Source organism: Brachyhypopomus gauderio, unplaced genomic scaffold (assembly GCF_052324685.1).
Source record: "Brachyhypopomus gauderio isolate BG-103 unplaced genomic scaffold, BGAUD_0.2 sc40, whole genome shotgun sequence".
Classification (NCBI taxonomy): domain Eukaryota; kingdom Metazoa; phylum Chordata; class Actinopteri; order Gymnotiformes; family Hypopomidae; genus Brachyhypopomus; species Brachyhypopomus gauderio.
In genome coordinates, this window is record NW_027506868.1 from 1,969,970 (window position 1) to 1,993,847 (window position 23,878).

The 23,878-nt window shown below is 41.5% G+C and overlaps 2 protein-coding genes across 2 annotated transcripts; one reads left to right on the top strand and one right to left on the bottom strand.

Annotated features, from left to right (window-relative positions):
- Positions 1–1,240: 1,240 nt before the first annotated feature.
- LOC143485893 (uncharacterized) lies at positions 1,241–3,159 on the bottom strand. The gene is made up of 2 exons (XM_076985559.1): positions 3,131–3,159; positions 1,241–1,880 (listed from the first exon to the last, which is right to left on the bottom strand). The coding sequence occupies exons 1-2, from the start codon at positions 3,157–3,159 to the stop codon at positions 1,241–1,243; spliced, it is 669 nt and encodes a 222-aa protein (XP_076841674.1).
- A 14,230-nt stretch (positions 3,160–17,389) lies between these two features.
- On the top strand, positions 17,390–23,377 carry LOC143485772 (lymphocyte function-associated antigen 3-like). Its single transcript, XM_076985303.1, has 6 exons — positions 17,390–17,544; positions 18,292–18,576; positions 18,943–19,179; positions 19,407–19,505; positions 19,940–20,005; positions 20,631–23,377. Exons 1-6 carry the CDS (start codon positions 17,487–17,489, stop codon positions 20,642–20,644), a joined length of 759 nt encoding a protein of 252 aa, XP_076841418.1. The 5' UTR covers positions 17,390–17,486; the 3' UTR covers positions 20,645–23,377.
- The last annotated feature ends 501 nt before the right edge of the window (positions 23,378–23,878 follow it).

Sequence of the window (23,878 nt, forward strand, 5' to 3'; positions counted from 1 at the left end):
ACACAGTTTAATCTTTACACACATACACATATACTAGTCAAATCTTACTATACTACTTTGTACACTTTTATATCTGTACACTTTCACATTTTTACCCACCTGGGAAACAGGATCAACAAACGACACATGAGACAGTGTGTTCGGTTTGAGTTCTCAGATACATCTGAAAACCATTTCCCGCTGCCCATCTAAACCACAGTCTAGCGCCAGCTCCCTTGAGTCTAGCTCCCCCTACAGGGCTGGAAGCATTAAATAACAATACAATAACAAATATATACACAAACCAAGAGAATATACAAATAAAATAGGAAATAAATAATTACTTTAATGTGACTACACATTCAGGGTGTCACACTAGCAACCGCGGACAATCGCTAATAGCAGCAAAAACATAAACGATGCAGCGCTTTGGTGCATGGCAATATAGTGAGCTGTTTTTAAAACAAGCCCGCGGGCGACTCATAACGTCCTCGCGGGCGACATGGTGACCCCTGGTGTAGGTCCTACTACGTTTTGTTTAATGCCGACAGAGTTCAATACAGAGGTAAAGGCCCTTGTCAGTGGATCCTCCGCATTATCAAAGTGTATGTTAAAGTCTCCTACTATTATTATTTTGTCACTACATACTGCTAAATTTGCTGCAAAATCGGTGAAATCGTTTAAGAAATCTGAGTAAGGCCCTGGTGGTCTGTATACATTAGTTAGGGAAAATGTACTTTTATTTTCAGATGGACTAATTACATTAATAGACTGCATCTCAAATGAGTTTGAGATGTCTAAGTACTTCTGATGAATTTCTAAACAATCACGATGGATTATACATATTCCCCCTCCTCTGCCTGACAATCTAGGTCTATGTATATAACGATATCCCACAGGAGTGGCTTCGTTTAGAGTTAAATAATCACCAGATTGAATCCATGTTTCAGTTAGACATAGAATATCAATTTTCTGGTCTGTTATAAGTTTCTGGTCTGTTTTTATTCATAAAAACTACTTTTGAGTTGAGCGATCGAATATTGATTAATCCAATTTTTAGATTGGTCATATAGGTTGTAATAATTTGATGTGAAGTCTGAATATTAGTTAAAAACTTAGGACGGACTATTTTCTTATGATTTAGTTTAACCCGGGGCACAGACACAGTCTCAATCCTATGGGATCTTGGTGACGCCTCTAAGCAGCTCGCAGACAGACGGTTTAGCCCGTTAGTCTGCGGCCTGGTCGCGACTCTGGTTAGTCAGCAGCTCCTAATACTACTCTGCCCACTAACTAACAGGCTATGGGCTATGCTCCAAGATAACAGGGCGGCGCCATCCCGGGTGGGGTGAACACCGCCCCTGCCTAAAAGACCAGGCTTGCCCTCAAACTCTTTCCAATTATTAATAAAGCCCACTTGATTTTCGGAGCACCACTTGGACATCCAGCGGTTTAGCGACGTGAGCCTGCTGTATTGCTCATCGTCGCGCCGCATTGGGATGGGGCCAGAGCAGATTACGGCATCGGACATCGTCTGGGCTAATTTAATCACCTCTTTAACATTAGCCTTAGTCACTTCTGACTGCCGCAGACGTATATCGTTGGCCCCTACATGTATAACTATCCTAGAGAATCTCCTATGGGCTAACAGTCTAAGGTTGCCACTAATGTCCGGTGCTCTGGCTCCCGGTAAACAGCTGACTGTAACCGCTGGAGCCCCTACAGGTACAGCTACTTTCACGTGTCGGACTATAGAGTCTCCTATCACTAGAGTCCGTGAGACAGGCTCCTCAGCGGGTGTAGCACTGAGCGGGGCAAACCTGTTTGACACGTGAACCGGGGAGTGGTGCTCTGGTGGGCTAGCGCTGGCATTAGCGGTAGCTGCAGCCCTCACTCTCCGACTACGCCGCCGAGACGTCACCCATTCGCCCCGCTGTGAGGGCTCTATCGTCGGAGTCGCGGATGCGTTAGTTCTCCCTGGCGCGTCCACAGCTACTACAGACCCTGTCTCTCTATCCCTCAATAATGAGTGGATGCGGCGCTCTAAACTTTCCACTTTTGCCACGAGATAATTAACTAGTTTGCACCTCTCACAAATACTATCACTATCGTTGGCGAAAGGGTCTAGACTAAACATGCCACACTCCGAACAGGGAAACAAACCAACACCAGCCATGAATAAATCAGAACACTTACCGCGTCTAGCCAATTTATACAAACTTACGCTAGCTGATTTGTAGAAGCAGAAAGTTTGTCAGTGGCCGGAAAAATCAACTGCCCATCTGTGGAGCGGCATTTTCGGACTGTTCATAAAAACTATGACATTGACTTTCATCCGAAAAGTGAGCTGAGAAGGAGAAATGTGAAAGAACTAAAATCCCAGTTGTCCGAACAGCAGTCATTTTTCTCACATCTGACCACAAAAGTGAAGGCAGCCACCGAAGCATAATTTCGGGTGAGTCACTTAATTGTTAAGCACAAGAAGTCCTTCCAAGAAGGAGAGATGATAAAAGAGGCATTTGTTGAAGCCGCTAATTCCTTGTTCTGAGACTTTAAAAACAAATTGGAAATATTATCTTCAATCAAAAGCTTTCCAGCTATCGAGGAATACAGTTTGCACAGCGCTCTGAAGCCATGGCTGAGGATTTGACCTAGCAACTTTGGAAGGATATTGCGGACTGCGAGTGCTTCTCGCTACAATTATTTTGACATGATCATCTTATAAGTAGCTCGCAAGCTGAAAAGGTGTAGGCACCCCTGATTTAAACCCTGATCAATACGAAAGCAAAATAGAAGTACCGGACTTCTTTGCTGAGCAGAGTCTAGAACTAGAAGCACATACCTTTACCCATATACAGTATGAAGATACCCAAGTGATTGACATGACCCCTGTAGATGATGTATTGAAGGAAATTGCATTCCTACCTGTCACTCCCTCTCAACCCATCTCCTACTCCTGGTGAGCCTCAGACACTGTACTGGCCACTGCCGTATGGTTAGGATATGTGTTGGTTTTTGGTATAGTCTACTTCTACTTAAGGCGAGCTCGAATCCTGCAAACCCAGTTAGACAAATGTACCAGCCACTTATGGCGCATTCCAACTAGGGTCTGCTTGGCACGGTACGGTTCGATACGTGTTCTGTCCCGTACACTTGCAGCGAGACCCGGTTGGTCAACATTGTAATTCTCTTTTGCGCCACAAGGGGCACCCTTGCTACATTTGTTGTTCTGTTTTCGTTTAAATCGCGCCATCTAACGGCCAGTGGCTATAAGCAGCAAGGAGATTAGAAAACGGCCATTCGAGCACAAAAAATAAATCTTCATATCACCTGTGAGCCTTGGCAAATCATAATCTGTAAGTGTAAGAACCACACAATAGCTTGTCGTATGTTAAATAGCTTCTTTGTCTGTAGTTTCTTTCACGATTCAGTTCTGTTTATGTTAGTTTTGGCTAAAGGGCACGTAAATGTTCATTTGTGTAATGACTTGTGACAGTATGTTTATGGAAGTGTATTTATTTTATGACAAACATTTATGTACATTGTCAATTCTTGTTTTGTTACAGTTTTACAGTAAAAAAGGGTCTCAGTAAAGAACAAAACAACGTCACATCGTCTCATCATTGCTGAGTCCTTTAATGTTTAGCTCGCTGTCTAGGTTGATTACAGAACAGTTAACTGAGGGCAGAAGAGTAAAAAGATTATCTACACGTCAAGTGCAACACCAGAGATAATTGATTCGGTAACTCAGGATGTCACACCCCAGGAGCACGCCACCTCTCTCCCAGTTTGAAGTCAGGTCAGAGTGTCATTCCTCTGCTTCACGCCGGTCCAGTGGCTCAAATGTGAGTCAGGCTGCAGCACAAGCACGGGCTAACGCAGAGGCTGCCCGAACCAGAGCGCAGTACGCCAAACGCCAAATAGACATGGAGGTCGAAAAGGCACGCATTGAGGCAACACTGAACGCTCTGAAGGAAGAGGGTGAGGCTGAAGCAGCCCTTGCTGCAGCTCAAGTATGGGAGGCTGCAGCTGAAGAAACACTTCAATCTACCGAGGTCGTGAACCCGGGCATTCCTATTACTACACCTCCTTCCATAAGACGAACACAGGAATATGTTAACACTCACTTTCACAACGGTCATGATGTTAAAAGCAAAGAAAACATTGACACAGAACAACGGGTTGACTCAAGCAACACTCGCAATCTGCAATCATTTCCAGCCTCTCCACACCCATGTGAATGCTCTACAGATACCACCAGAGGACAGCCAAATTCGACATCCAAGCACATCAGGTCAGACGAACCACCCTTCCAGCACAGACCACCACAGGCCCCACGAACTGAAATCTCAGACTTAGCAGCCTACCTGGCACGCCGTGATCTACTTACAGCAGGTTTCAAAGTTTTTGACAACAAGCCAGAAACCTACCTGTCCTGGAAGTCTATGTTCTTTAATGCCACTGAAGGTCTCAACCTCAAAGCAAGCGAAGAGCTTGATTTACTCACCAAGTGGCTCGGTGGGGAGTCACTCCAACACGCCATGAGGATCAGAGCAGTCCACGTGAACAATCCTGAGACTGGTCTTCTGCGTCTCTGGCAACGGCTCGATAAGAATTATGGCTCTCCAGAGGTAATAGAGGCATCTCTGTTTAAACGCCTAGAGAATTTCCCAAGGATTTCCAACAAGGACACTTACCTGTTGCAGGAAGCTAGCGGATCTCCTTCTTGAGTTACAATATGCAAAAAATGAAGGCTACTTGACAGGCCTTAGCTTCCTTGACACTTCAAAGGGAATAAACCCAATAGTTGAAAAACTTCCTTACAGTGTACAAGAGTCATGGGTCAGACAGGGGTCAAAATACAAAAAAGACAATGACGCTGTCTATCCACCCTTTTCCTACTTCGTCCAGTTTGTCAATGACCATGCCGAAATGAAAACAGATCCAAGCTTCATGTTGCAAGCTCACAGCACACTATCGCCAAAAGTTGAAAAGACAGCAAGAAGACAAGCTCAGTTCAGAGTTCCTGTTGCAGTAAGTAAAACAGACATTAACAAAACTGACAAGGATGCTGTATTGCTTTCTCTCAGTCCAGACAAGCAATGTCCCATACATCGGAAGCCACATTCACTGGCCAAATGCAGGGGCTTCAGACTGAAAACATTAGATGAAAGGAAGAGGTTACTTAAAGAACACTCTATTTGTTACAAATGCTGCTCATCTACAAGTCACCAAGCAAAGGACTGTAAAGCCATTATCTATTGCTCCGAATGCAATAGCAGTGGTCACATTTCAGCCATGCATGGAGGATCACCACCCCCATGGTCATTCAGAGACTCTGATACAACACCACAGAGTCATGGTGAGGAGTCTGGCTCACCAAGCTCCACAATTACCTCATCCAGTTGTACAGAAATATGCGGCCCAGGCTTCCGAGGAAAGTCATGCTCAAAGATTTGCTTAGTTAATGTGTATCCCAGAGCATTCCCAAAAGAAAAGAGAAGAATGTATGCAATGTTAGACGACCAAAGCAACGTGTCACTGGCTAGGTCTGCCTTTTTTGATATTTTTTGTGTACAAGGTAGCGCACTCCCATACACTATGAAAACGTGCACTGGCTTATCTGACACAAAAGGGCGCAGAGCTAATGGTTTTATCATTGAGCACATCAATGAAAAGGTGTCTATGCCGTTGCCAACACTCACCGAATGTGACCAGATCCCAGACAACAGAAATGAGATACCTACCCCAGAGGCAGCCGCCGCTCACCCCCATCTGCGACCAATAGCAACACAGATACCATCACTAGATCCATCAGCAGATATTCTTCTCCTCCTGGGGAGAGACATCATTCGAGCTCACAAGGTCCGCAGTCAGGTAAATGGCCCTCACGATGCACCTTATGCTCAGTGCCTGGATTTAGGGTGGGTAATCATAGGATATGTTTGCCTCTCAGGGGCTCATAAACCCACTGTGAACTCTTTCAAGACTAATGTTTTCAGTAATGGCCGACACAGCTTTCTCTCTCCCTGTAAAAATGTGGTCCACATTAAAGAGAATTTCACAGAGAAAAGCTCCCCCTCTAAAGATGCAAAATATGAGCTAGGTAGACGTCTTTTCCAGCAAACTACAGACGATGAGAAGTTTGCACTCTCGGTTGAAGATGCGCTATTCTTGAACATTATGGATAAAGAATTTACCAAAGATGAGGGAAATAACTGGGTGGCTCCACTCCCATTTCGTTTCCCAAGACAGCTTCTACCCAACAACAAGGAACAAGCTCTCAGTCGTTTGATATCACTCCGGAAAACGCTGACAAAGAAAACTGTGATGAAAGAGCATTATGTGGAATTCATGGAGAAAATCTTCAGGAAGGGTCATGCTGAATCTGCCCCTCCTCTTGCACCAGACCAAGAATGCTGGTATCTCCCGAGCTTTGGCATTTACCACCCTCAAAAGCCAGACAAAATCAGAATAGTGTTTGATTCAAGTGCGCAGTGTAACAACGTGTCTCTCAATGATGTACTGCTTAAAGGGCCAGACCTCAACAACAGTCTCGTAGGTGTGCTGATCCGTTTCAGGTCTGACCCATATGCAGCTATGGCAGATGTGGAGCAGATGTTTCACAATTTTCTAGTCAAAGAAGATCACCGCAACTACCTTCGCTTCTTGTGGTTTAAAGATCACAATCTGGATGGAGAAGTGCAGGAGTTCAGAATGACGGTCCACGTATTCGGAAACTGCCCATCACCATCTGTTGCCATCTATGGGCTGAAGAGAACAGCTGTGGAGGGAGAGACTGAATATGGGAGTGATGTGAGGCAATTCATTGAACGTCACTTTTATGTAGATGACGGACTGAAGTCATTCTGTTCCCCAGATGAAGCCATTGATGTGCTGCGCAGAACTCAGAAAATGCTGGCACAATCTAACATACGTCTGCACAAAATAACATCTAACTGTTCAGCCATCACCAGTGCCTTCCCAAATGAAGACCTCGCAACTAGCATGCAGGACCTTGAACTAGGACAGACTTCACCACACATGCAGCGCACCTTAGGCTTGTGCTGGGACCTGTCCGCAGACCTGTTCAAATTCCAGGTAGCAAGCAGTGAAAAGCCTTTCACCAAACGTGGTGTACTGTCAGTCATTAACAGTTTGTATGACCCCCTCGGCTTTGCTGCGCCTGTCATTATTGAAGGCAGAACCATATTGAGAGACATTGCATCAGATGTGTGCGACTGGGACACTGAACTGCCAAAAGAAAAACAGGATAATTGGCAAAGGTGGAAAGACTCTTTAAAACACTTGCAACAGCTTACAATCCCCAGAATGTACACCTCCATTCCACTCTCTGCTGCACAGAGAAAAGAGGTAAATGTTTTCTGTGATGCTTCCACTAAGGCAGTAGGTGCTGTTGCCTATCTCAAACTCACAAACGCAGAAGGTCACAGTGAAGTGGGCTTTCTTATTGGCAAGACAAGACTCGCTCCTAAACCAGACATTACTATACCAAGACTGGAGCTCTGTGCAGCAGTGCTGGCAGTAGAAGTGGCTGAATTAGTCCTGGAAGAGCTGGACATCAAAGCAGATCAGGTGAGCTTCTTCACAGACTCCAAGGTAGTGCTGGGATACATCTTTAATGAAAGGAGACGCTTTTATGTTTACGTCCATAACAGAGTCGAACGCATTAAGCACTCTACACAAGCTCATCAGTGGCATTATGTGCCGACTCACTTAAACCCAGCTGACCATGCCACACGCGCTTTACCTGCTCAGCAGCTTTCTCACTCCATATGGCTGAGCGGACCCGCATTTCTCACGGACTCCAACCAACGTCTGACACAGAAACAACCATTTGATCTCATTGACCCAGAGAATGACACTGAACTGCGTCCAGAGGCAACAACATGTGCCACCACTCTGTCAAAGGATATGCTTGGAAGTGCACGGTTTGAAAGGTTTTCTAGCTGGAAATTGCTACTGAGAGCCATTGCCAGACTTCAACACATTGTCAAGTCCTTCAGACACAGTCCAGAAAACACATGTCAAGGGTGGCACAAATGCAGTGGACATCTGGATGAAAACCAGCTTAACCAAGCCAAAGCCACCATCATTCGCACCGTCCAGAGAGAACTGTACGCAGAAGACATCAAACGTCTTGAAAGAGGTGAGCCCATCAAAAATTCAAGTCCACTCAGCAAATTGAGCCCATTTATCGACATAAATGGGGTTCTCAGAGTCGGTGGGAGGCTAAAAAGAGCACAGTTAACATCTGATGAGACGCATCCCATGCTCATCTCCGGGAAACATCACCTTACCCAGCTCATAATCAGACACTTTCATATGAAGGTGAGCCATCAGGGCAGACACAAGAGGCAAACAGCAAGAACAAATCATGTCTGATTTGCCAGAAGACAGGTTCTCCATGGATCCCCCATTCACATCTGTGGGCCTTGATGTATTTGGCCCATGGCCTGTTACCATCAGGAAAACAAGGGGAGGTCAAGCAGATGCAAAGAGGTGGGCAGTGATCTTTACGTGCATGAGCACACGCGCCATTCACGTTGAAATCATTGAATCAATGAACACATCATTTTTCATAAATGCATTGCGCCGTTTTTTCGCAATCAGAGGTGCTGTGAAGTTGCTCAGATCAGACTGTGGGACTAACTTTGTGAGCGCCTGCCAGGAACTGCAAATTGACAAGAATGGTTGCAATGATAAAAAAATTGATGCCTTCCTTAGAAACAGTGGCTGTAAGTGGCAGTTTAATCCACCACATGCATCGCATATGGCAGGCTCCTGGGAACGCATGATTGGAGTTACTCGTCGGATTCTTGATGCAATGCTGCTAGAACAAAGAAACACAAAACTCACACATGAGGTGTTAGTGACATTCTTGGCTGAAGTCACAGCCATAGTAAATGCACGGCCACTCACAACTGTCTCTACAGACCCAGACAACCCAGTTATTCTCACTCCTGCCATGCTGCTTACCCAAAAGGTTGGTGCACCCCCTACGCCGCCTGGCCAGTTTGAAAGCCATGACCTGTTTAGAGCGCAGTGGAGACGTGTGCAACTCTTGGCCACCATCTTCTGGGGGCGGTGGCAGAAAGAATATATCACTGGACTTCAAGATCGTCGCAAGTGGAGAGTGGTGAGACCAGATCTACAAACAGGGGATGTGGTCCTGCTGAAAGAGACCCTTGAGAATAGAAATAACTGGCCACTTGGTCTAATTACAAAGACTTTTCCCAGTGAAGATGGCCGAGTCAGAAAGATAGAGGTCAAGATTTTCCGTAAGGGCGAGCAAAGACATTATGTGCGTCCTATAACTGAAGTTGTTTTGTTGGTGTCTAAAGACAATTCTTGACTTGTACAGTTCCCATTTTTTAACAGTGTGCTCAAATTAGATGAATGGTGACATCTCTTTAATGTCAGGTGGGGAGTGTTCTGTCCCGTACACTTGCAGCGAGACCCGGTTGGTCAACATTGTAATTCTCTTTTGCGCCACAAGGGGCACCCTTGCTACATTTGTTGTTCTGTTTTCGTTTAAATCGCGCCATCTAACGGCCAGTGGCTATAAGCAGCAAGGAGATTAGAAAACGGCCATTCGAGCACAAAAAATAAATCTTCATATCACCTGTGAGCCTTGGCAAATCATAATCTGTAAGTGTAAGAACCACACAATAGCTTGTCGTATGTTAAATAGCTTCTTTGTCTGTAGTTTCTTTCACGATTCAGTTCTGTTTATGTTAGTTTTGGCTAAAGGGCACGTAAATGTTCATTTGTGTAATGACTTGTGACAGTATGTTTATGGAAGTATATTTATTTTATGACAAACATTTATGTACATTGTCAATTCTCGTTTTGTTACAGTTTTACAGTAAAAAAGGGTCTCAGTAAAGAACAAAACAACGTCACATCGTCTCATCATTGCTGAGTCCTTTAATGTTTAGCTCACTGTCTAGGTTGATTACAGAACAGTTAACTGAGGGCAGAAGAATACGGATCGATTCGCAACGGAACGGTCGCGTTGTGTTTCCATTACAATGGTGGACCACCACAATGTGGGTGGAGTCGCTGTTGGCGCGTGGGTTGTAGTGTCGTGACATCATTTGTATGCGACCACAACACCGGTCGATGCCCCTTAACACATACCATTATTGTATCTTATTTATCTTTATCTTCATTATTATATGTGGTTGCTCTAATTATTGATAATAATTTGGTATTACTCAAACAGGCTGAACACACCCTGCATAAAAAGCATCAGTCATACAATCAAATGAAATTAAACTTTATTATGAAATATAAATATTTAAAGTACAAAATATGTAAATAATATAGTTATAGTTAAAAAAAAAGTGCAAAAAGCAAATTACCTAAAAATAACGTATAGCTTTATATGAAATAAATATAGTACTACAAGCAACATTTTGTGTGCTTTTACTGGCGTCTGTCTTGCATGGAGTTCACAAGTTCGCCAAGCACCCCGAGGAAAGCCCAGTTGAAGGAAACATTTTCCGCCAACTCCGCTCTCCTCAGCTCGGCTTCTTGTTCCCGGGCCTCGCGACAATCACGGAGCAGCAGCTGGATGTGCTCCTCACGCTGCTCGTGCATCTGCACATCCTGTGCCTTCATCTCCAGAAGATGTGCGCCAATATCCAGGTCCATCTGGGTCCTTTTTCGCTTGCCTTGACAAAAAAAGAGGGTAATGGGAGTTGATTAGTAAAACTGAAATGCACTCGGTACTCATGCTACTCCGGTGCTTCACATGTTTTTTGTGTTCCTCACCTGTATTGGGCCGCCGGACAGGCGTTTGTGATCCAGCTGGTGTAGAGACCGCTGGTTCCGTGTATGACACGGATGATGCGGGGGAGGCGGGATGTTCCAAAGAAGCGCTCGCCTCGTCAGTGGAAGGGGAATCTTGAACGTAAAAAATAACAAATATTAAAAACAAGCATTCCCGTGAAAGCAACAACAATATAGCGTAACTGCACAAAATGTGTAGCACGTCATCGCTGCTCATGCTTTGTTTATGGCTACAGCTAACTAGCAAGGCTCCACGCTGTGGCTAAGAGCTAGCTATTGTACAGTAGTGACTGTGGTGGTAACATTAACTACAAACACAGCTCTAAATTCCTGCGTTTACAATAGATGCGTTCATATTACGTCTTTTACGAGCCTAGTTAAAACTATGAAATCACAATACACTCACCATTCTCCATGGCCTCCAGCACCGACATTGCCGTGTCCAGCACGTTTTCTCTTCCGTTACTGGCTGGCCGGTGACCGTATATGGCATCCATTTGCTGGAACCATTTCCAGTCTTTGCGGTTTGCTCTGCTGCGTCCGTTATGGTCCTTCACCGCCCAGTAATCGCTTTTAAGCTTTTTAGCTTGGACCGGCACTGCTGAACGGACCGCTGGTAGCCATGAGTGGCCATTAGCGCAGAAACCTCGCTAAAAACCTTTACATTTCTAGTGGCCCTGTCCAGTTCGCCCTGGATTTTTTGATCACTGATTATTAACAGAAAGGTTTGTTTGACCAGGGAACAGACTTTTGGTCCTCCATTCTTCTCTCCTTGGGTTTTAAAAATGGCTGAGGAGTCGATAGCGGAGGAGTCGCTCTCCTGTGACGCAACCTGTGACGACACTCTCTGGCCAATCGGTGTCATGCTGTTCTTCCACGTCACAGAAGTGGTCTGCTTTGGAATGGTTAGAACCTCGAGCGAGTAGGTATGAAAAAAGTACCTGAAGGTACCGGCAAACTGGTACCTGGTACTAATGGAAACACTCACAAACTGTCGCGAATCGAACCGTACCGCGCCAAGCAGGCTCTAGTGGAAATGCGCCATTACAGTCCCGGACATAAGTTCTGTCACTTATCCATGTTGTGGAAAAGCTTATAACCTGACTTTAAATTCATCGATTTGTTTTAGAAATGACTCATATGAAAGCTGAAACCCTCCCAAATGAGATTTAATTTACAAAAATTAATTTGCTTTACTGCAGAAATATTGATCATTTAATCAACACAGAAAAGTCAGATTTTGGCAAGACAAAAGTTGTCGCCTTGTCATATAATGCACCCAACCCTAGTTTGCAGCCTCACCTGTGCTCACTAATTGATTGGTTAATTAGTGGGTGTGTATAAAAAGAACTCCAGCATCCCACACCTTCACTTGCACTGCAACTTGACCTCTGACAACATGCCAAAAATCCATCCTGTGACCAAAGCCTTCATTATCAAGACGCTGAAGACCAAATCCACTGCAGAGGTGGCTGGCACCTTTAATGTGTCTCAGTGTCAAGTACAAAAAAAAAAAGTTTTTGACAAACCCAGGTCCGGCAGACCCTACAAGACAACTGCTCGGGAGGAACGTTTGTTGGTTAGAGAATCCAAAGCCAGTCCCTCTTACACTGCAGCAGAGCTCCACCAGGCCTGGTCACCTCAAGTTCCTGTGTAAACTAGAACAGTTTGTAGGATTCTATCCCAAAATGGCCTCCATGGTTGAATCAGTGCCTAGAAGCCAGCGCTAAACAAAAGGCAGGTAAAAAACCCACAGCCTGCTAAACAGATGGATGCTGGAAAAGTGACAGAAAGTGGATTTCTCAGATGAATCTTCAGTTGATTTACACCGCAGCCGCTGCAAATACTGCAGGAGACCTACTGGAACCCGTATGGATCCAAGATTCACCCAGAAAACAGTCAAGTTCGGTGGTGGAAAGATCATGGTCTGGGGTTACATTCAGTATAGGGGTGTGCGAAACATTTGCAAGGTGGAAGGCAATATCAATAGCTTAAAATATCAAGAAGTATTAGCTACATCTTACATTCCCAATCATAAAAGGGGTCAAATTTTGCAGTAGGATGGCACTCCATCTCATACATCCATCTCTACATCAAAGTTCCTCAAGGCGAAGAAGATCAAGGTGCTCCAGGACTGGCCAGCCCAGTCACCAGACATGAACATCATTGAGCGTGTTTGGGGTATGATGAAAGAGGAAGCTTGGAAGACAAAACCAAATAATTTTGATGAACTCTGGGAGGCATGTAAGACTGGATTATTTGGTACTCCTGATGACTTCATGACTGCATGGATGCGGTCCTTCAAGCTCGTGGAAGTCACACAAAATTTTATATGGCTCTAATAGCACCACAACATCATTCACCAGTGTTATGAAGCATATATTTGTATATGAAGTGAATTATTTGTTTGATTTTCCCGTTTGATTTTCATCCACAACATGGATAAGCGACAGAACTTATGTCAGGGACTGTAGTCAAGTTCGTCAGGTGCAGAAACCCTCAACCTGATGCCCATGGCAGTTACCAGGGGGAGGATGATCTAGACAAAGACTTAGTTCTCCTAGAATTACCCTTGTAATGCATGATAAAGATAATGTCGTCCTAGTTATCTAGGACCTTCAATTATGATTTCTTTACTTTCCTCTTCTCTTCACGAGGCACCCTAGTACATACACATTAATCAATATTCCCAGATTCCTAACAATCACTCTATACATCCTGACTGATTAAGATATATATAATCGGACGTGGTCTACAATTACATTGCATTTGTACAAGCTGGATCACCATCCCATAGTGTTTTGCTAACAGAACACTCACCAGGATTTGATAACTCTGTTAGAGGGAAAACTTTTCATTCACTTAACCAGCATCAGAAAAAAATCTATATGTAAATAAATAAATTATGCAGAGGACCTTGTCCAACTAACCTAAAACTTTCTCAGTGTCATGAAACTTCTTCTAACTTGTGTATGAACCTGTCATGGAAAAGGGTGACAATGAACAATTAAAGGAATTATTAAATAAATAGAAAAATGTAATGTAATGCAATAGACATGAAATGTAATTTAATTTAATAAAAAGATAAAATCATAGAAATCGCCTACAGAAATGCAGATCTACACAGGAGGGATTTCTTGAAGGTGTACAGGGATGAAATGTTTCTGAGTTCCTCAAGAAGAGAGTTCCAGAGCTTTGGACTATATTTGCTAAAAGCAGGGGCGGATCTACCGGGGTGGCATAGGGTGGCAAATGTCACCCTAAAAGAAAGCCTTGCCTCCTCTGCTGCCACCGAATTAAAAGGAAAGTTATGGGCAATTTGACATTTACGAGCGCAAACCTTCAATCTCCAATACAGTTTTTTCTCACCAAAGAGAAAGGCGAGTGAGATAGAAAATAACCGAGCAAGGTAAAGGAAGATGAGGTGGAAGGAGAGAGAGGAGAGAAGGACAAGGTGGAAGGAGAGAGAAGGGCAACACAAACATGACACCAATAGAATACAAGTCCAATAGCACCAGGGACAGGAGGAGGTGGGAGAACACCACAGCGGTGAAGATATGGTGGAGGGAGAGCATCACCAAGATGAGGAGAGCGAGAGACAAGATAACATGCAGGTTCACTCATACAGTGAAAGGGAAAGGAGAGTGTCTGAGCCATCACCAACAATCTCCAGGTGAGAAAAAAAAAACATTTTGCTATAAGGTGTATTTAAGTGACACTGCTTAGACTTCTTCAAATAAATATAAATATTCATTTTTGCTTAAATATGAATCATTGAGGAAACTTGTACGTGTGAAAGTGTGGTGAGATGGGGACAGAGTTTTAATATTTTGTGTACAATATATCTATTGCTAAATTCCAAAATTAAACAAATTAACCTAAAAATACTCCCCCAGGCTAAAATGTTAGTGTGTTAACACAGTGTGATGGGGGTGAATGTCTGTTCTGAGTAAACAATAAAAGCAATGTCCAGAACCTTGTTTGAGTGCCTTGACCCTTTTATTGCCACATTGTGTTTATGTTCACCTTAGTACAGCTCAGTCCATCGATTTTCATGGGTAAGTTTTTGACATTCTGACACAGTCAAAAACTGTTTGCTTTCCCTCTCAAACATCTGCCATTCATCACCTGTGTCTTATTGTATTGCCTTTCCTTTGATAATGTTCACCTAAATATTCACCTTTAAATTTATTACATTATATGGTCATTCATAATATGAACTTTTTCACATGAAACCTCAAATGCAAGACATTGATCGTATGGGATTAAGTTTGCCTGTATGAGTTTGTTAATGGCAGCCTGTGCCCTTTTGTAGTGTGTACATACTATTTCTCATCAAACTGATTAAATTCAGAATATATACAGTACATCTGCCATATGTTGCCACCCCTCAAAAATTCCTGCCCCCCTCTCGCCACCCCATATATTTTTCTAGATCCGCCCCTGGCTAAAAGCACCCTCTCCAATCCTTATCCGGGTTTTAGGAATCACCAGTAGATTGTTATTTGAAGACATCAGAGACCTGACTCTAACATCTAACACTCATTTTAAAATAATCACCAGAACCTTAAAATCTATTCTAAAAGTGAGTAGATATAGGCAGCTCATCCACAGTATAAGTGGGACTTTCCGAGGACGGCTTGAAGGTTCCCAGTTGAGCAGAGTTGCCAGGTATGCGGTTTTCACGCCAAATTGAGCTTGTTTGAAAATCCAGTTGTGGGTGAAAATTCGGGGGTGGCAGGATGCTTTTTTGGGCTACTACTTAGTTGGGCTACTAAATTACCGCGGGCGTAGGCAAACAAGGCAAACGTGTACAAGTTGACACTAAGAATCAGAGGCCTCATGTAATAACGGTGCGTACGTACAAAAACATTGCGTACGATATGTTTCATGCAAATGGTCAGATGTACTTGAACATGAGAGAGTGCGTACACCCATGACACTTTCACTCCAGGCATACGTATGTAGCCTAAATTATATAAACATGTATGAAACGTTGCGCTGGAGTTCTTGGGAGATGGCAGCGTTGGCATTACTGGAAGATATTGCTAATGGCAGAATTCTATGGAGTGATTTTTGTCTCCAAAGTTCCACAGAAGCAAAAGTAAATCTGCAGGCAAAATTCTTAACATCAAGAGCAGAAAGTATATGTTGTGAATGCAAAACAGAAAAAAATATATCAAAATTTTGACAGTTTTTGTCAGACAGGTGAACAAGTCACTAAGTTGCAAGTAACAAGTAAGTCTCAAGTCTTCACAATCAAGTCTCGAGTCAAGTCCCAAGTCAATACAATCAAGTCTCGAGTCAAGTCCCAAGTCAATACAAGTGAGTCTCGAGTCAAGTCCCAAGTCTTAAACTTCAAGTCCTAGTCAAGTCACCAGATGTAATTTCAATATTTAACACAATTGATGCAGTTGATTAGTAGTATATTAAGTTAGTCAGACTAACTAACGTTAGGCTTTTGGGTGATTCGGTTCGCTTGAGTGAGAGGTGATTCGGTTCGCTTGAGTGAGATGTCGTCGCAATTGTTGTCGTCACCACCCCCCCCCCCCCCCCCCCATCTCAGTGACTTTCGTTCGTCCGTACGTCCGTCCCCCCGCTTTCGAATAATCGTTGGTGCAGACCGCTGACACAAGTCAAGTTGCTCATGTGGACCCTTGTAAAAGTTAATTTTCGACCCCTGAGTTATCATATCCCAGCTAGCTAGCCAACCGTTATAGCATTATGTGAAATATACATAGCAGAGTCTTACTTTTGTTTGTGCAGGCTCAAATGTCAGACAAAGTTTGAAGTGGTTGCATCTCCATCTCTTATCCTGACTCCACATGTCTTGCATGTTGCAGTTCTTCTTTTATTCACAACAGCATAATCTTTATAATTGAACAGGATCATTTTGGGAGCATGTTGCTTGTCCTCTCCACACAAATTCAACACTGCTGCCCCCCCTCTCCCTCTCCCCCTCTCGGTTACGGATAAACTGAGCAGAGCAGTTCACATTTTACAGCACCATTTAATACAAAATGATCCAGTTATGTGATTCTATATTACTTATAGATTACTTATAGGACTATTACTAGTCCTCACCAGGATTTTGCTCAGGCTTCCTGGATTGTGTTGATTCCACTAATTTTACCTGGATTGCTAATTAGAAAATCTAGCAAGCTTGAGCAAAATCCTGGTGAGGACTTTTAATCGCGGCACCTGGAATTGACAGCACTAATATATATATATAATATTATTACAATATTATATTAGTAATTAATAATATAACATTAGTGTTTTATCAGTTTTATATCCCAGTCAAGACCATTTAATAGTAACAATTAGCAATTAGTAACAAAAAAGAAAATCTTTTTACTTACTCATTTTACTTATTATTAATTACTTTATATTAAAGTAATTAATAATCATTATTATATAAATAGCAATACTGATAATAAATCACTCATAAACAAAATACTAGGTTATAGACTCATAGTTTTGCCATTTGCTTGCTTCAAATGTGTGATAGACATGTTTTGGGCTAGGTTAAACTTCAGAAGGACGTGTTTTAAACTGATTTTGGGCTGGATATTTTTGTAGGACCTGGCAACCCTGCAGTCAAGTCAACGCATGCGCAGCCAAGGAACGGGAAGTTCGTCTAGAACAAAATTCTCCATAACGCATTACGCCCTTGTTGTGTGGCAAAAATGCAAAGTAAAATATGCGTACGGTGTTTTGTCGTGTGTCTTATTGTTTTCGATGTTGGTAAGTAAAATAATACATTTTGGCTTGTTCTTTCTTTATAAATAATGTTCGAGTGATATCACTTAAGTTTGTCATAGCATAGCTCGGTGGCTAACTAGCGTTAACCAACGTTAGCTAGCTGCTTTACTGATAAACCTGTCAAGAAAAGCGGCTCCGAAATGCGATGCTCTCTAAAATCACCATCCTCGCAGACTTCACAAAGGACCCTTCCCTTTACGATTGTTTGTTTAGATTGGCAAGGGTCCTTTGTGAAGTCTGCGAGGATGGTGATTTTAGAGAGCAGTAGTATCAGCTAGCTAGCTAACCTGTTAGTTAGCAAGGACACATAACTAACTTAGCTAGCTAGCCGCTTACGCTCATGAAGACACCGCCTTTCTCCTCCTACCGCTTCAGAAGACTGAATTAGTTCTGAATTAGTACTCTGTAGGTTTTTTAATGAAAGAAAACAGACTACGAGAACTCGGGTCTGCTGAACTCTTGGTAAAATTAATATAATTTTTTCTACATACTACTTTGCTTCCTAAGAAGAAGCCAGTTACTTCAAAACAGTGTAGCTTAACGTCCAACTACTCTTGTTTTATTCCAATATAGAAAGCAATATCGAAATATTTCCTGAAATAGTCTGTGTCCAAGTACCGAATATCATTTTCTTTGTTAAGCTTATATTTCATGGTGCACGAAGTTACTGTAATGTAACTAGTCTTTTCATTTCATTTTTTTCAACTTTTCTTTTCATTTCATTCATAGGTCATGTGCTTTGTGAGTTTGTTAGCAGCCAGGAGAAGAAGGTTTTCAGTCCTGGATTAACTGGAACACCGGAGAGCATTCTGTGGAAACATAACAGCAACAAAGTTGTCGAATATGAAAATGACAATACGGATTGGTATCGATTTAAAGAACAAGCTGATTTAGATATCTTAACTGGAAGTCTCACATTTCACAAACTACATAAAAGTAACAGTGGCTCCTATGAGTATGAAATCCAGATTAACGGACAGTTAAAGCAAGGCGAATTTAAGATTACAGTAATTGGTGAGTGCTTTGTATGTATAAACTTGAGAGAAAAATGCATGCAGTGGCATAGATTTAGCTTTTGTTGAAATATGTGTTCTATTTTACTAGAGCCAATTGGCAGTTTTTTTTGCATCCCTTTATACCAAAAAGCATATTGGATATTTGAAGGTTGTGTGTGTGTGTGTGTGTGTGTGTGTGTGTGTGTGTGTGTGTGTGTGTGTGTGTATCTGTCAGAATAGCACATTGGTGATACTTAGTCATATTAGCTTGCCCTTTTGACTATGTCAAAATTTACTTCAGATGCTAATAACTGGAATTTTGATTTCTGTATGCTTTCTGTATTGCATAAAGTATTTTTACGTTATGTCTAAAATGTCTCTTCAGATCCAGTATTAAGTGTAAACGTGACGTGTCAGCCAACGACTGAAACCCTAACACTGCGATGTTCAGCGGGTCCAGCAGATCTTGTCAATTATACATGGCAGGGGCCAAATGGATTCACCCAAGGTGGGAGCGAAATTAAAATCAAAAGTGAAAGCAAAACCAACATCTATTACTGCACTGCAGCAAACAAAGTGAACAACATGTCCATACAGTTCCAGCTGAAGGACTGTTTCGCAGGTAATTCTGTTTTAAAAATAAATACTGGTCATTTTGCCATTTATGGCTACAGTGTAATATGTTTGGGCTACGATTAAAGTGTGCTCCACAATAATGGATGAAAAATTATTGAATACATATCACTCCACTGTTTTACATAATGATGTCTGTTATACAGTATATTGAATGTCAACAATTTATTGATGCTAGCTTAATTTTCTTTTAAATACCATTATTATTTTATGCAGGTTCTCCTGAAATCCTGGGATATATTATAGGCCTTGTCGTTTTCCTCCTCATTGGGTTTGTGGTCGTAGGTTTCATACTTTGGAAAAAGAAGAAATTGGGTATAGTATTTAGTGGAAATTCTTGGTGTCCTATCTTGGAAATGTGAAATGTTTTTTTTTTTTTACTTGATAAAATTGACTATGTATGATTTATACAACTATTTGTTTCTCTGATCACAAAAATGTGTCCTGAATCTAACAAATTTCCAAACAGGTTGGGTGTGTCAGTTATATTATTTCAGGATATATATTTCATGTATGCAGATCTGGGCTTGTTATTGCTTTGAAGGGCATAGTTGTGTAGTCCAGTGCTATTAATTTATCAAAGTGTATAAAAACATTTTTATTTATTTATTTTTTTTTTAAATGGCAATTGTCAAGCATTTTAACTGGACTAAATCCAGATTTAAAAAGTGTCACTAAGTTTTGTTTACCTGCCACTACTGACTAGGTTTATACAGCTCTAAAATTATGAATTAACTTTCTTTTTTCAGATTGTATTAATGATGGAAGGGATGAAAGAAACCCTGGGAAAAACAATCCAGAGGGCATGGCTTTCGGTGAGAGCAAACAGTAAATGTTGAAGAAAATGTAGTTGCTGTTACAAAATTGTGATGAAGAATTATCTAAAAGGGAGGTGTCTGTATTAATGTTATGTACTAAGGCTGTAGTAAAATGTACAACTTTGCAAGGGACCTGATTTGATAATTCATGTCAAAACAGTTAACCAAAGCATTTTTGCTATGCACTCATTAGTCACACACACACACACACACACACACACACACACACACACACACACACACACACACACACACACACTGGGTTTTCAGGTTTGTTTTAGGAATTTTGTTTAGGAATTCTCACTTTTAGCATCCTGTGAAGAAGTGATTCTTTGCTGCACACTAATGCAAACTTTGCATCAAACTAAAACAGATAAAAAAGATTTAGTATAAACATCATCAGTAACTAAGGTGATAAAGACTGCATTAATATTTTAGAAACACCAACTTTGCCACAATATTTTTGTTTTGCAGGGGAAGTATAGGCATGAATTAGACAGCTTAACGCAGGGTTCTTTGGAACAGATTTTTTACTGTTTCTGCATTTTCAGCATCTTGATGAAACCAACACATGAACATGATTTGTGTCTTTTCTTTCATTATTGTTTCCTTTTCATTTCAGAAGTGACAAATTAGTACAAGAGTGAGACAATCCCACTATGTGGCAACATCAGCAATCGCAGGACAAGCTGTAAGCTGTTTTGGTAAAAAGAAAATGCTGAAGATTTGCCCAATAATCTCAAAAACAAGCCAAAAAACTAATCATGAAGTGGGGGTTAAAGGTCTAAGGAGAGAAATACATTTACACCTTGCACATGAGAAGATTACAAAGACTAAGTTTTTTGTATGTTCTTTCTTTGTATTGGCATAAATAAGAATCAGTGGATGTGTGTATTACACTAACTAAGAAGACCATTTATTAGCTACACCTATATAAGTGGCATGCTGCAGCATATTTGGCCTTTAGAACAGCATCAATTTGCATGTTGGATACTTGTACAACTTGGTAGGGTTTAGATTTGGGATCTGCAGGGTTGTAAAACAACTTACCTGGTAGAGCAAGGTGTAAGCAATCGTGCTGCCCATTTGTATGCATGTATATATTTTGTAATACATGCATACAAATGTGTGTGTGTACTATATGTGTGTATATATATAGTGTGTGTGTGTGTAAGCTCTGTAAAAAAATTGAGACCACTGTAAAGTTTTCTAAAATCAGCAACTATATGCATGACTTCCATTGCAGTGTCAGTTGAATTCCACATCATTCTACTTAATGTGGTTCTGATTATTTGATCACCCGAACTAAATCTCATTTAATGAGGAAAGGTATATATAAAAACACTGCTGTGGTCATCACTATCTTCTTGCAATAGGACATGCTGGGAGAAAAGTGCTAGAAATAGCTCAAAGCAATTGGAATAAAATAAATTACTATTGACCATAAAAGAAAAAAGTATTGTGTGAGGAAAAGAAGGGCTCAATCCTGTCTTTAGTGGCAGAGGGATATGGTGAATATAATTTTGCTTTCGTCCTTAATTTGTCTAAGATGGCAGTTCTTTACAACAAGCAGCAGACATTGGGGACAAAAAAAAAGCTACAGACCGGCAGAGAGCAAAATCGCCTCTCCACTCACTGGGATGATCAACTTATTTGAATGTCAGGCAGCAACTGCAGGATGACATCAAGTGACCTACAAAAAGAATGGCAAATGGTAGCTGTAGTGAAGTGCATGGCAAGAACAATTAGAAAAATATGCTCCTAGAGGCAGGGGTCAAGTCATGTTAGACAAAGCCCTTCAATGAGAAGCAAAGAAAAGGCTGAAGTTTGCAAAAGACCATAAGGCAGGGGTACTCAACTGGCGGACTGTGGTCCGGATCCGGACCAGAACGCAGTCCTGTCCGGACCCAATCTCATTCCTGATTAACTGGATACGGACCAAAACAAAACCGTAGCATTTATTTCAGGGCTATTGAAAAAAAACTCCGTCATGAGTGTTACGTTTGCCACCCCCGCTCAACAACTTACGTTCGCCACCCCCGCCGCACCGGACCTCAGGTCACAGGTATCTGCCAAAATTGGACCGCGGACAAATTTAGTTGAGTACCCCTGCCATAAGGATTAGACCATAGTGGACTGGAGTAAGGTCCTCATCTCTAATTAGTCCCATTATTGGCTTTGCCTAACACCTGTTTGGCTAGATGGAGACCTGCATCTACTGTGATATTTCATGGAGGACTGGTGATGATCTAAGGATGGTTCAGCAAGGCAGTAATCAGCCAGATTAATCTTTGCGAGAGATGCATGAATCAAGCCATATACAATGTTATCTTGGAAGAAAACTTGCTTCTTGCTGTGGCAGTGCTCCCTTCTGAGGACTAGTTCCAGCAAGACAGTGCTCTATGCCACACAACTATCAATGTGTTGTTCAAGGACTACCAGATCAAGACCCTGTCATGGCCAGCCCAATTTCCAGACCTGAACCCCATTGAAAATCTGGAATGTAAGGAAGAAGATGATGAATGGTTACATGTCAACAATGCTGAATAACTTGAATTTTTGCAGTAAGTATGGCATAAAGTTACCAAAACCCACGTGAAAGACTCGTGGAGAGCATGCCAAATGCATGAAACATTTGCAAGGTTATTCCACTGACTTCTGAACTTTTCCTGAAATTAAAAATTTGTATTCCTGTTTCTAAATTAATATGTACTTGTTTTCTTTGCATTATTTGAGGTCTGAAAGCACTGCATATTTTTTGTTTGTTTGACCATTTCTCTCTTTTGCAAATAAATGCTTCAAGAAGAGTCTCAAAACCTTCCTGTTTAGATCTGCTAACTCTTCCATAACTGCTAACTGTTCCATGTCTATTATTTTATAATTTGTCACTTTATTACATTATTTTATTGTGTTTTGTTTCCTTTGTATCTTGTATTTCTTTTAATATTTTCTTTTTGTCATTGCTTCCTTTTAATGTTTCTTTTTTATTTATTCTGTAAAGCACTTTGAGTTGCATGTATGTATGTATGAAAGGTGCTATACAAATTATTATTTGGAATTTTGGAGATGTGTCAGATGTTCATAGAATAAAATATTGTTAATTTTACTCAAATATACTTATAAATAGTAAAATTAGAGAAACTGCTAATTTTGCAGTGGTCACAATTTTTTCAGAACTGCATATATAACAGTTGTGTTCTGTGATTTCTGTAATATCAATATTTTTAGGTTAGGCGTACCTGTAAATGATAATTAAATTAGTATTGGTAGTTCATTCTTGAATAATTTCCGTTTCCTAATTTTGTTTCTCAAATGTTAATTGTCTTGTTACCTTTTTAATGTCTGTGAACAATAAACAAGTGGACTCAACATCAGGTGTAAAATGAAGCAACTCTGTAGGAAAAAAGGAAGTTACTGTTATGACCTAGTCTAGGCTACAGGGTGCAGATCCCGTTTGCCTTCCACTCCCCCCAAAAAATGACATTAAAAAGTGTTTTGTAAAAGAGTTGTGTTGCCTTTTACCATTCTGATGTGTGGGCGGATTGACTCAGTGTCAAACTTAACTACTCATTTAATCAGTATGGCGCAGGCTGGATATTAGGCATAAGGTAGACATGAAGATCCAGGCTTCAACCTTTAGCATAGCAGGTAGCTTCAGATAAACTTAGGCCTTAGTTAGCCCAATCCATCGCGATCCTGAACAATTATAGATATCTGTAAACTTTTCTGCCCACCAGATTTAGCTCACGACAAATTTCGAGTCCTCTGGTCCAAAATTGCAGAGGTATTATAACAAGCCACACTTTCACACAGGAAACAAATAGTACTATGCTGCAGCAGCCATCTTGGATTGATATAATTTTTTCTTCA